Raw genomic sequence first — 14743 nt, 5'->3', positions numbered from 1 at the left:
ATTGATCAAGTTAATAGGGAAAGTGCCTCCAAGTGTGGTTAGGGGTGTCAATTCCAAGCCCACACCTGTAGGCCCGACCGAGCCTAACACGTTTATGGTCTGACCTGGACAAGCCCGATTAATAAACATGTCGGGTCTAAGCTAGGCCCGTTTATAAATAGGTAGTACACGGTGCAAAGGGTAAGCCCGATGGGTCTCCCAACCAGTCCAACCCATTTACAAGCCCGACTCGAATCGACACATTTAGCCCGACCATTTATTTAGGTATTTTGATTTTTTTGAGATAGAATAGGGTATATATTGATATTTTTATCAATTATTGATTATAACCAAGTGTAATATTTTTTCAAAATTGTTGATATTCTAACAAAATAAATTAAAATATCTTAAATCTAAGAAAAATAAAGATCGTTTAAGGCTTTCTTGGTACATTACCTTATTTAAGGCCCGATTAACCCGATCAGGAGAAGCCCAATTAAAGCCCAGAATCCAACCGAGCTCGATACAACACCGATTGATACCAATTCATTCCTTAAAAAGGTAAGTCATGGTCCGAAAGCATAAGCCCACCAGATCCGACTAGGTCCGACCAGACCGATTGACACCCTTAGGGGGTGTTTGGTTCGGTAAATCAAATGGTGTATATATCGGATATGAATGTCAATCTTTTGATAAACATTCTTCTGAGCTATGTTTCTTTCTAAAAAATTGTTTGGTTGCCTTGAGGTAGGGGTGTCAATAGGTCGGTCCGGCTCGGTTTCGGTCCGGGTTGAGTCGATTTCGGTGTGGGAAAGCTGAAATCGAAACCGAACTAATAAGGAAATTCTTGTTTCAGTTTGGTTTCGGTTTCGGTGCAGTTTGGTTTCGGTTTGTCTTCGGTTTCTTAAATCGATTTGTAACCGAGTTGGTTTTGGTTTTTGGTCCAGTTTGGATTCGACTTTCAATACAAATGTATACAAAACTATGCAAATTTTGATTTTTTTTAATGAATTTTGGAGTGTTTCGGTTTCTTACCGGTTTGGTTTCAGTTTCGGTCTGGGTTTTGAGCCAATTTCGGTTTGGTTTCGGGTTCATCCATTTTTTGGTGCCGTTCGGTTTGGTTTTGGGGTTGCAATACTCCAAACCGAACAGAACCAATAAGGTTTCGGTTCGGTTCGATCCGTGTTGTTATCGGTTTAGTCTGATCAGTTTTACCGATTCAGTTTAAGAATTGACACCCCTACCTTAAGGCTAGTACATGTTTCTCGCGGATTGAGATATTGGCTTCTGTAGAGAACTTCTTTCTGCTTTCTCTTTTTATATTAGATGGTAAAAAGATTGCTCAAATCTGAGTTTAAGTGTTGAGGTAAACTCAGATTTGAAACACATCCTTCGTAATATGGTCATTCATGGAAAGTAGGATGTTCACTTATGAGGGTCAATCTAGTAAAACTAAATAGTTCAAAAAATTAGAATTATCATTATAAAGAATGTCATCCCAAAGATTTATCAAACCAAACACCCCCTTAAGCGTCGTGGTGGAGCCAATCGTAATAGAACGTTGGCCCACGCATTTAGGTGAGATCGCATAATTGACTCTTCCCCCACTAGGAGTTGGCCTATTCCATTCCGATTCCCGAAACTATGGTTAAGGAGGGACGCACGTCGCAAGTCGTAGTGGGTGGAAATAGAAGTGAAGGAGGGAAGAACGGAAGCACGTGCGAGAAGCCAGGTGTTGAGATTCGGGGACTACGAGGGCGGAGATACCGTGATATTGTTACACAGTGGTAGTGCTTGACTGGCTTTCCGTGACGTGCCAAAGCGGTCAGAGTCAGACTCGTGCGTCGGCCGTTGGGAGCTGAGCGATGTGGACAGTGGACCCCACAAAAGATATGGGCGTGTGAGTGAGCCGACTCCAGCTGTCACGTTGGCTGTGAGAGAAAAAAAGAGATGAGTGGAAAAAATATGATTGAAGTGAATTTCCCTAAAAGCCCTTACCCCCTTCCAAAGGCAGGCAAGTCCAAAGGAGCTTATCAGCAGAACAGGGACACAGGGTTGCGCACATGGGGGGTCATCCCTCTCAAACAGTCTCAGATATGAGAGAGAGAGAGAGAGAGAGAGAGAGAGAGTTGCACAACCCCCTTTTTCTCAACTCCCTCGCTCATTTATATCTCACCGAGACCTTCTCCTCTCTTTGTCCTTCTCACCATCAAAACCAGCTCCTGAGGATCCCGGCCACAGTTGAGAGAGAGTTAATGGATCGGAGGTGTTGCAGAGATACGTGCATTGGAAGGAGACGAGAGGTAGTATTGTCAAACAAAAAAATGTCACGAAGACCGAGGAGAATTAATAGAAGGGTGATGATCAGTAGTGGTGGGCATCGTCTTGGTTCGTCCATCCGAATGAAGGTGAGGAGATTGCAGAAGCTAATCCCAGGTGGTCGAGGGCTGCAGCCCAATCGCCTTTTCCTTCGCACCGCCGATTACATCTTGCATTTGAGGTTTCAACTTCACGTTCTGCAAGCTCTTTCCAACTTGTACATTCCCTGATCATCATCATCATCATATTCATCCATCCCCCTACACCAAACTATATTGTTTTTTTTACTCTCTCTCTCTCTCTCTCTCTCCCCCCACCCCTTTACTTTTCATTCTTCACATATTGATGTTAATGGTTGTTATTTTTTATTTCCTAAAGATATTCATTCCTGTGTTATTGGTGATGATATCAGCTATCTATAAATGTTGCTTAATTCCATTTTTGTTAGCTCTAAAATGTGCCATCGTTTTCACTCTTTTTTTGAAGGGTTTTTTCTGTTACTGTTATCTTCTTCCTAACTATTTCTTGTCGATCATGGTGGAGACTGAAATCCATGCTGGTGTTCTTGACATGGTGTTTCCAATAATAGCAACATATTTGGGTTTCCGTAGCTAAAAATTTCCTCTCTCTCTCTAGGTTTGGAAGGAGGGCGAAGGATGAGTCCCAACTCTCGCCTGGTTTGTCAGATTTGGGATTTTTTTTTTCTTTAACTGCAAAATTATATCCTCTGCACTGAGTGTCGCCATGCGATGAGCATTGGATAGCCGAGAGGACCTTGGTGCAAGTGCCCGAATGGTCTCGGCCATCCATGCTTACCACATCGCAGCACTCACTATAGAGAATAATCACATCATTTTATCCTCAAAGGTCTCTCAAGTAACTAGAACTTGATTTGCCTCCTTAGGGAACAATCACATCATTGTATCCTGAAGTCTTCCTCCATCTTCCCCTCAGAACACTCCTTTCCTTGAGGGTAGATCCTTTGTCCCTTCCTCTCCCCCTTATGAGGGGTTTTTGTATGTATTTTCTTTGAATTTAATAATGAAAAAAGAAATAAAAATCAGAGTAGGCAGCAGTCTTCTCATAACCTTAATTTTTAGAGATAATTTTCCGTCATCTTGTTTCAATCAAGAATATTGAAAGCACAATCACAGTTGAGCTTATGCTTCTCCACCTCTATGTTGGGTTTTATGTCTTGTATTTTATGATATCATATAATTATCATTGGGATTGGATGGTGATTAGGGTTTTCGTTTCCTATATATTGTCTCTGTGGAAAAAATTGAGATCTATTTGTAAGATGGAGATTCCAATTACACTTCCGGCCTTCGTCAATGCCAAAACTAGTCTCAAGTCCTCCCTACCTTAAAAAAAATAAAAATTGATTCAGTTAAAATGGCACCCCTTCAGTGACGTCACCATTTTATCTTGTTTTCTCATAAAAATAAAGAGAAAAAAAATCCGGCCCAAAAATGGAGCAACAGGCTATGGGCTCGAGCCCAGTCATCACAACCAGACCTAGAACATACATGAGACTCTGAATTTGAGGCCCAAACAACGGCCCATCGCGTCACATATAATAATAATTAGATGTTCCACAGTTGGCAAGTCGAGGTGATTAGCAGTCATGCAAAAATTAATAGTAGTACTCGAGGGAGAACATGAGCTAGCAATCTCATCACAACACTTAAACCAACGGGAATGAAAGGGGTCTTAAGAAATACACATTTATTACAAGAAATCCAAACATAGTACATGGTTAAATTATTGCAGCAACGGAAATAAAAGATGAATTTTGTCTGATTTTAATGAGAGCGGATCAGGTTCTTATATATACAATCCTAATCCACACACAAGAAAAACCAGCTTGATTCTGATTTAGATTAATTATGATCAAACTCGTCCACGGTTTTGAAAAGAAGAAAATAAAAAAAAATCAAAAATTAATAAAGGGAAGGGTTTTCACACACTGAAACATAAGTCGAGGACGAGCTTTCTTTTGCCATCAATAATTAAATAAGGAAAACTGGTGAGCCAAATTGCACTGTTTTTCTTTTCTTCGTAAGGAAAAAAAAAAAGTGGTTCAAGGTTGACTGTTTGACCATTGATGATAACTCGTGCCATCGAGGGTCTACAATAAGCCCAGCCCATGTTTGGTTGGGCTTGGTGAATGATTTTCAATGCAAGCCCTGCCCAAAGCCTAGCAGAGACCAAATCATGTAATGGGACAGATTCATATATGAAGTTTAGCCATGTTTTTCATATCGGATCCATGTAGTCCATTCCATTTAATTGGGATAAGATTATGATTATTGTTGTTGTAGTATTGGACTTGACATATAGATCTCAAAGCTCCTCTATTCACATGTTGAATTTCAGTCCTATCAAATTTTGTCCAAAGGGTGCATAGGATTACAAATGGGTGTATGAGTATATGCCGTAGAATATGACACTAAACGAAAGGGTAAATGACTGAATTTGATACTTAAATTTTTGACACATGGCCAAGCTGTTACAATAAAATATATATATCATACTATCATACTATTATATAAAAGTATGTACTCATGTTTCGTGGCTAATCTTTTCTTTGACTTTTTTACCCCTCTTACTTATTTAAATACATCATATTTTTCATTATCTTTTTAGTCAATTCTTTTTTTTTTTCGATATTTTTGGTACCCTTTATATATATTTTTAATATTTATATATTTTCTAAATTTTAGTTTCTTTATTCTTATCACATCCCTTTCCTTATCTCTCCCTCATTTTTTCCTACTTTCCTTTTCTTCCTCCCCTCTCACACGTTCTCTTAAGTTGGTCTCTTTTTTCTTAAAATCTATATTTTGAAGAGTTTTCATAATACAAAAAAAATTCTTTCTAAAATTTCTCCCTCCTCTCTCTCACGTTCCTCTTTCCCACTTTCCCACTTTCCTTTTGAAACTGTTTTCCTTCTACCAAAAAATATTTATTTTCCACATTTGTCACTCACGTTCCCCTCTCTCTCTCTCTCTCTCTCTCTCTCTCTCATCTTTTATTATATTCTTTCTTTATTAATTTACTTCTCTCTTCACTATCTTGCTATATTTTATCTCTTTCTATTTTTACTAAAACAAATCTATATATTTCTATATTCTCTCCTCTCAATTGCTTTTCTAATTTCGTTTAACTTCTTTATCAATAAAAAATATTAAAAAAAAAATTAGTTTCCTTATAATCTCCAACTCTCATACGGTTAAACCCCCTTTCTACCAAAAGAATTCTCACGATTCTCTCTCTCTCTCTCTCTCTCTCTCTCTTCTTTTGAAACTCTTTTCCTTGGACTATTTTATCTTTCTTATTTATTTAAATACCTTAAATTCTTCATTATCATTTTTTTCATATTCCTTATTGTTTCTATTCTTTTTGGTACCCTCCACTTTCTCTAAATCTTTAATGCATCCATTTTTCCCAAAAATAAAAGATCTTGTAAATCTTTCATTATCACTTTTTTCATAGACCTTATTGTTTCTATTCTTTTTTGGTACCCTCCACTTTCTCTAAATCTTTAATGCATCCATTTATCCCAAAAATAGAAGATCTTGTAAATCTTTCATTATTACTTTTTTCATATACCTTATTGTTTCTATTCTTTTTTGGTACCCTCCACTTTCTCTAAATCTTTAATGCATCCATTTTTTCCAAAAATAAAAGATCTTGTAAATCTTTTAAAATTTAATTACTATAACTAAATATCTCAACCATCTATTGCTTCTTTCCTCCATTTGAAATTAGATTATTCAGTCGGAATAACTTTATAAGCTTCTCGTTTTCGAACCGAACTCTCTATCCTCCCATCCGATTCTAACGACTCTTGCCAACCATTAGAGCAGCTGCAACCATGGCCGAAAAACAACCAAAGGGAAAGGGAATTGTCGAGATGGCCGTAGGCTACAGTTAATATGAGTGTGCTTTCCTTACCTCTCTCTGTCTTATCTCTGTTTTCTTTGTTTAGCACAATTCTGTGACTAAGCGATTGGAGTATTTCATCATTATTCAATCGAAATGGTTTCCACAAGCAAGACATGAATACAGCAACAATTCAACACTGCAAGTTTGCTATCTCTTCCAATTCAATTCCTGATTTCCGAAGAGGTATTTGTATTTGGGTAATTTTATTAGTATGCAACTATCCTTCTCTCCCTTTCTTCTCTTATTTCTGAAAGTGGGAAAGAAGAAATTTTTTTTTTTTTTTTTGAAAAATTAATTTGGGATTGCAATTTTGGTTCCTTCAAAATTGAAAGTTTCATTGTCATTAGCCTATATTTCACTTTCCTCATGTTATTTGACTTCTTTTTATTTACTTAGTTCTCATCCCTGAAGTTCTACAGCTAATGCAATCAATAAGGTAACCTGCAAATCCAAAACAAAGAGAGAGAGAGAGAGAGAGAGGGCAGCAACTTTCATATCCAATTTATGATATATAGACTTCGATAGGAAATTTTGGGCTGTGGAGGAGAGTTTAGTGAGTCAATGATTTTTTTATAGAGTTTTTAATACTGGAAAATATTTCAATATTGCCTTTTTGGTAAAGTCAAGTGTAACTTTTTCCTTTTTCTTCAATCTTACAGCTTGAGTTTGTATCTTAAGACTTTTATATTCTTTGCCCAATCTGTGTAATAGATGCTTCCCAGGTTTTCAATTTTGTTCATGTTAGTGCATTATTATAATTGAACAAATTCTTTAATATCAAATGTTCGGTATTCCCATAAATTCATTATAGGTTTCCTATTTTTATAACCTAGAACATGATTTTTATTAACAATCATCAATCCTATATCTTCAAACTTATTGTAGGATCATCTCTAAATTTTGCAGTGTCATTGGTTGCTGCCAAAATGTTCTTATGTTAGTAAATGTCCATGATTCTTTTCTGCAGGATCAATTGGGCGATGCTTTACATTGAATTAGGCAAGTTATAGGCCTTGTATGTGGGTTGCTGTGGGGTGCTGCCCCTTTCGTTGGAGCTATATGGATTGTCATGTAAGTTCAAATATACAGACCTTTCGCAATACCATTGTATTGAATATGCCTCTTTTCAAATTAGATATACTCTGCCTTTGTCTTTAAAATATTTTCAGATTTCATGGATCATGCACCAAACTTCATTCACTTTATTTTTGCAAATTCTATTAACGTGGATATGGTTCCTATTCAGCTATATTGTTTACATTATTAAATTATCGTATAGGTTCATCTCTTGGCAAGGATCATCTTTGAATTTGAGTTTGGCACTATAAAGTGTCTATGTGCTATTTTTGTTACACATGTGCCCTGACTCGGTCTAATTTGAACTGTTGTCCCAGAGTCTTTCTTAAACTGTTATTAAGAATGATAAATTCCTTGGGTTTAAGTTAAATGTCTTGTTGCACAAAATTTTTTTTTTTATTTTGGTATAACATTCTCACATTTTTTAATTTGTTTAATCTTTTTGTCTAGGTTGTTGATATATTTCTTATTGTGTTCTGTGAAGTTGGTATGGTATGGATTTCTCGATTACTTTTTTATTTGAATTCCATATATAGGGTCTATAACCTTAAACATGTCCCCCATTCTGCATAGTGTTTACTTCCAATAGATTTACTTTTTAAAATCTAGGCTTGTTCAAATTGTAACTCAATTGCCTTTCCTTTATTAGATCACTATGCCACCAAAATATATAGGAACTGACACTCAACGTCAAAGATAAAATGGAGATAAAAGGACCATTAGAGAAACCCTGCATACAAATAAAAGAAACAAAAATCAGGCATGGCTACTGAAAGCCCAACTTGCCGAATCAAGTTCTACAACTTCAAATTCTGGTTAGTATTAGAATAATTATATTTTAAAAATGATTAAGATTAATTTGATTTTTCTTTATTTATTATTATTATTTTTTTTTGGGACACAGGAGTATTTGAAGCACAAAATTCTACAGTATATGTACTTAAAAAAGTACCTCCATGTACCAATTGTGAAGCAAAGAAATTTGAATATGAACCACCTTCATTCTGTTGTTGTAATGGAAATGTTGTTTTGGCATCTACAACGGTTCCAGATGAATTATATACTTTATTTACTTCTCAAACATCTGAAGCCATTGAATTCTGTAGATATATACATGCTTACAATAGTATATTTTCCTTCACATCTCTTGGAGTTTATGTCGACAAAGATCTTGCAAATGGAAAAGATGGTATATATATCTTTAGAGCTCAAGGACAATTATATCATGATTTGCCTCCAATTTTGCCGGAAAAAGACAATCCATGTTATTTGCAATTATATCTTTATGATACTGATAATGAACTTAAGAATAGGATGAAAGTGTTACAAGATTCAAAACTCAAAGAGCCTATTGTGTCAAAACTAATGGATATTCTATCAATTAATCCATATGCAAGGTTCTTTAAAAGTTTGAAAGACGTTCATTTGTTGGAGAATAATGAGATTATAATCACAAGTGACGTAAATCTTGATCAGAGAGTTTACAATTTACCATCAGTCGACCAAGTTGCAGCTATTTGGGTAGAAGGAAATAATCCCCATAGAACTGAAAATTGTGATATAGTAATAGAAGGACATTCAGGGAAGAAACATCGAGTGGTACATTATTATGGTTGTTATGATGCCTTACAATATCATCTTTTATATCCAAATGGGGAAGTCAGCTGGCACAGAGCATTAAACAAAAGAATGTAACAGGTAGAGTTTTGCATGATTTAACAAGCGAGGAGTCTATATTTAATAGAGAAGGCAACTTTTAAGGTATGTTTAACTTTTAGATTTATATTTTTTAATATTTAAGGTTTAAATGTTAAAATAATTTATATATGTCAAATTATAGGATTTGATGAGAGTAACAAGAACAGGGTATCTCCCAGAGCATATTATTGTCATAAGATTTAGATTCGAGATGGTCATCGTTCTATTCTTCTATATGCTGGTCGATTGCTACATCAATATGTTGTAGATATGTATATCAAAATTGAAGCAACACGATTAGATTTTTTTCGAGCAAAACAGTCAAATATCCGAGCAGAATTATATCAAGGAATAGTTGATAGTGTTTTAGCTGGAGAAACAAGAGGTGATCAAGTTGGGACAAAGTTTGTTTTACCTGCATCATTTATTGGAGGACCAAGAGATATGCGTCGAAGGTATCTTGATGCTATAGCTTTAGTACAGAAATATGGAAAACCTGATCTTTTCATCACTATGACATGCAATCCAGACTGGGTTGAGATACAAGAAGAATTAAGACAAGGACAAGTTCCACAAGATAGACCAGATCTTACAGCCAGGATATTTCGAGCAAAATTACATGATCTAAAAGATCAATTATTCAAGAAAGGGATCCTTGGTAAAGTGGCTGCACACGTACATGTTGTTGAATTTCAAAAAAGGGGGTTTCCACATGCACACATACTGATAATTATGCACAAGGACTTCAAGATAACAAATGTTGATGTTTTTGATAAATTTGTATGTGCAGAAATTCCAGATTTTAATGAAGATCCAGTTTTATATGAGAAAGTTATGAAACATATGATGCACGGACCCTGTGGAGATTTGAATAAACTAAATACTTGTATGAGGAATGGAGTGTGTAAGAGTCAATATCCTCGTTCATTTATTGAAAATACCATGCAAGGTAAAGATTCTTACCCTATTTATAGACGAAGAAATACTGGAATACAAGTTAAGGTACGACGACATTATTTGGACAACAAATGGGTTGTTCGTTATAATTCATACCTTTGGACAAGATATGATTGCCATATTAATGTTGAGATATGTTTTGGATTGAAGGCAGTAAAGTACCTATACAAATATGTTTATAAAGGACATGGTCGTGTGGCTGTTTCTATATCACATGGCAATGGAGAATATTTACTTGATGAAATCAAGCAATACAGAGATGCAAGATGGGTGTCAGCACCAGAAGCCATGTGGAGAATTTTTGAATTTAATTTGAATGAAATGTTCCCATATGTTATCAATTTACAATTGCATCTACCCAATAGGCAAATGATATGGTACTGGGAGAAACAAGATTTGAAAAATGTCCTTCATTCAGATAATACATATAAAACAATGCTGACTGAGTTTTTTCAAATGAACTGTGTAGATCCGAAAGCCAAAAAATTTCTGTATAGAGAATTTCCAGAGCATTATGTGTGCAACAAGGAAAAAAAATGCTGGACAGAAAGGAAGATAAAAGAATCAATAGGCCGTGTTAATTCAACCAAACCTTCAGAAGGAGAGAGATTCTATTTAAGATTGTTATTAAATCATGTAAGAGGGCCGACATCCTTTCATAATCTAATGTCTATTGATGGAATCGAATGTTCATCTTTCAAAGAAGCTGCGCAGAAGAGAGGTCTTCTTAAAAGTGATAATGCCATCTCAGAATGTTTAGAAGATTCAGCTTTCTTCAACATGCCAATCATAGTTCGTAAACTTTTTGCAACGATACTTGTTTATTGTGAGCCTGGTGATGTTAGAAAGCTATGGAGTAATCATTATGAAGCATTGTCTGAAGACATTAAGAAAACAAGTGCAGATTCTGAATATCGTACATTAGAAACAATAAGAAATGTGAATTCTTTCTTACAAAGCATGGGAAAAAGTATCAAAGATTATGATTTGCCCCAACTTAAAGAAAATTGCAATCAGTTAAATGGAAAGCAACCAAGAGAAATTGTAGATGAATTTTCTATAAAAGTTCCTCCAGAAGATTATGATGCGGCAAATAAGTTGAATCCCGAGCAATACAATGCATACAATGAAATTCTAAACCAAGTGAATGATAACCAAAGTGGCATTTTTTTATTGATGGGCCAGGAGGTGCAGGAAAGACATTTTTATATCGTGCACTACTTGCAATGATAAGATCAAAGAATCAAATTACTCTTGCAACAACAACCTCAGGGGTAGCAGCTGCAATAATGCCAGGAGGTAGGACAGCTCATTCAAGGTTTAAAATTCCAATCAGTATCGATGATTCAAGTGTTTGCAATTTTTCAAAACAAAGTGCCACAGCTAAGTTAATAAGAAAAACAAAACTTATCATATGGGATGAAGCGCCAATGGCAAAACGTCAAGCAATTGAAGCACTTGATAGGACATTGCAGGATATAACAAACAACTCATAACCATTTGGAGGAAAGGTTGTCATATTCGGAGGAGATTTTAGGCAAGTACTTCCAGTGGTTCCTCGTGGTACGAGAACAGAAACTGTGGATGCAAGTTTAGTAATGTCATATTTATGGCCAAAAATGAAGAAATTGCAATTGACAACCAATATGAGGGCAATCAGTGATTCTATTACGTGTTACACAGTAGCCATGTGGGCTTTTTATATGGGCCCCCAGATTGAAAGAGTTCAATTTATGAATATTGTCTTGGACTAGCATTCAATTTCTGTGAAATTAGGATGCAGCCAGATCATTATCTTTTTCTTTTATTTTATTTTTTATTTTTGAATTTTTTATGTACAAGTTGTGTACAGATTATAAGTACAACACAAAGTAGTCATAACCTGCTACCACTCAGACCTCCACTTTCACCACATGAGGTGCTGAACCTGTATTACCACCACCTTCAAAACCAGTAATCACCGGCATATCATATTCTAACCACCTTCGAAACCAATTTCTGTTATTAGTTAATCATAATAGAAAATAGTGAATTTTTATTAGTAATAAACAGTGAAAACACATTGAATAGGAACCATGTCCCCTTTCCCAAACCTCATGTCTATCTGTCGAAGGTTGGGCCTTGGGCTGTGGACCTATTGGTCTCGAGTTAGATTGGCTGCATATACACATGTGTATTTCGATGATTGTATTTTTCAAGCCCAAGGTTTCTATCTACACTATCGAGAGAGCTGCAGCCATACTCTGTGTTCAGGAAAAAAATATATGAGCTTGAAATAATCCCAACCTTGGGCTTGAAAAATATATGACTTGCATATACACGTGTGTATTTAGATGATTGTATTAGATTAGTGTATTTGGATGTTAATGATTTATTTTACTTTTATTTAAAATATGATTTCCTATAGTCAATTTTTCTTTATTTTGATTAAAATTAGATTGTTTTTCCTAATACATTGCACTAATCTAATACATACTTTTTTACAGGAAATATGACAATATTAACCAATATTAATCAATTAAAGGCAAATGACAAGAATTGGAAAATAAAGGCGTTCGTACTGACAAAAACTGGAATCATTACTTACAATAATTCGAACGGATCTGGAAAGCTACAAAAAATTACTTTAATGGATGAGGAGGTACGTTGAAATATTTTTTTAATATTATTCATTTTTTAATTTATATTTTTCAACATCTTAAATCATTTGTATTTTGCAGGGAACAAAAATTCAAGCAATAATGTTCAATGATATTGTTGATCAATTAGTTGACACGTTGGTTATAGGAATGACTTATTTCATATCTGATGCAACTGTCAAAAGAGTCAATCCAAAGTTCACAAATGTAAATAAAGAACATGAATTGACTATAAACAACAATACAAAAATTGAAGAAGTTGATGTCCACTTAAATGTAGAAAAATCAAGATATCAATTCATCAAGATCAATGAATTGAAATGGGACATTGATAAGAGCAATAAATTATTAGGTAAGAAGTTATATTTCATTATTTATGAAGAAAAATGATATTTTGGTTTTTACACAATAATGCACTAATCACTTATAATTATTCAAATTAATAAGATACTAACCTCATTCTTTTAATTGTTTTGTCCAGATATTATTGGAATTCTTGTAGAGGTACAAAATGTGTTCTCCATAACAACAACGAAAGGCGTGAAAACGAATAAGAGATAAATTAAAATAATCGAAAAAGAGTAAGTTTCTCACATTTATAAATATAATTTATATCATTATTTTTATTTTTATTTTTATTTTTACTAATCATAACACTAAATTTATATTATCAATAGATCTGCTCTAGTAATGCTCACGTTATGGGACAATTATGCAATAAATGAAGGAAGCAAATTGATGGATATTATAGGAGAAAATCCTATGATTGCTTTTTCATCAATTAAACAGATAGACTACCAAGGTAATGTATATATATTAATAAACATTATATATTTATTTTAATAAACTAAACAACTTTAAAATGTGCAGGTGGCTCACTTGGTACAACAACATTTACAACAATTGATATAAATCCAATGATCACAGATGCGGATGAATTAAAAAAATGGTATATAATAAATTTATTCAAATTATTATACATTGATTTATTTATTTTCAATATATATAACAATATTAAAATTTATTGTGCAGGTTCACATAAAAAAATGGATCGAAGAAAATACTTCTCAAAGCTTCTAACGAAGATAAATACAAGAAAGTTGAAAGGATTGAAATGAAAGATTTAATGGACAAAGAATATAAAACAATCCTGGTAAGAAAAAAATTACATCAATTTAATTTATTTATTTATATCGAAGTCATATGATTCCAGTATATTTTATTTATATCATCTAACATCTACATATTTGTAGAATCAATATTATTATTTTGAAGGAAATATTGAAAATCTGGAGAGTGAAAAGCTATGGTACAATGCATGCAAAACATGCAAAAAAAAGGTACAATTAAAGGGAGATCATGCAACATATGACAAATGTCAAAATGATGATACAGAATATACACAGAAGTAAGTATTCTACTCAATTTCATTAATATTTATCATATTTTCTTTAATAATATAGAAAACTAATAAATTTTAATCATTGATAGGTACTTCGGAAAATTCAAGATCAAAGACTCAACTGAAATAATAACTGTGACAATCTTTGAGGAACTTGAAACACTTATAGGATGTTCAGCAATTGAATATGCAAGATCACCAGAAAAGGTATAAATATTAAATGTTAGTTTGATTTTTATAATTATATTAAAAAAATTATTATATTAATATATAGTGATAATAACAAATTTGTTTTCATGTGTTGCAGTACAAACAAAAATTGGATGTGTGCCTATCAAAGAACTATTATTTCTACTTCAAAATGGATTCAAAAAATGAAGGAAGTCGAAAATCAAGAAGCATTGTTATAGATACTATGAAAGAACGAAATGCGCACAAAAGAAGCATCATAGATGTTGAGGACGATGAAGACAAAAAAGGAAAAAAAATTAAAATAGAAAAAGATTAAGCAATACCATTTGATCTTTATCCCAAAACAATTATTATTTATTGCAGCAAATATTCATGGGCTTCTTCAAATAATTTTAAATTTTAAACTTATGTTACAAATGTAGGAGATTTAGATACTCTATTTCAAATAATCTCTCTTTTATTTCTATAAATTTAAGTTATTGCATTCTTGATTTATCTCTAAAAATTTAAATGGAAAATCTCTCTCTCT

The 14743-nt window shown here is 33.9% G+C and overlaps 1 protein-coding gene across 1 annotated transcript; it reads left to right on the top strand.

The window, feature by feature from the left end:
• The first annotated feature begins 2053 nt into the window (after positions 1-2053).
• Positions 2054-2754, top strand: LOC122072650. Its single transcript, XM_042637023.1, has one exon. It carries the CDS (start codon positions 2076-2078, stop codon positions 2526-2528), a length of 453 nt encoding a protein of 150 aa, XP_042492957.1. The 5' UTR covers positions 2054-2075; the 3' UTR covers positions 2529-2754.
• Positions 2755-14743: the final 11989 nt, after the last annotated feature.

The sequence above is a fragment of the Macadamia integrifolia genome, chromosome 3, assembly GCF_013358625.1.
Source record: "Macadamia integrifolia cultivar HAES 741 chromosome 3, SCU_Mint_v3, whole genome shotgun sequence".
Taxonomy (NCBI): Eukaryota; Viridiplantae; Streptophyta; class Magnoliopsida; order Proteales; family Proteaceae; genus Macadamia; species Macadamia integrifolia.
The sequence above is the reverse complement of the archived record's forward strand: the minus strand, read 5'-3'. Positions and strand labels throughout refer to the sequence as shown.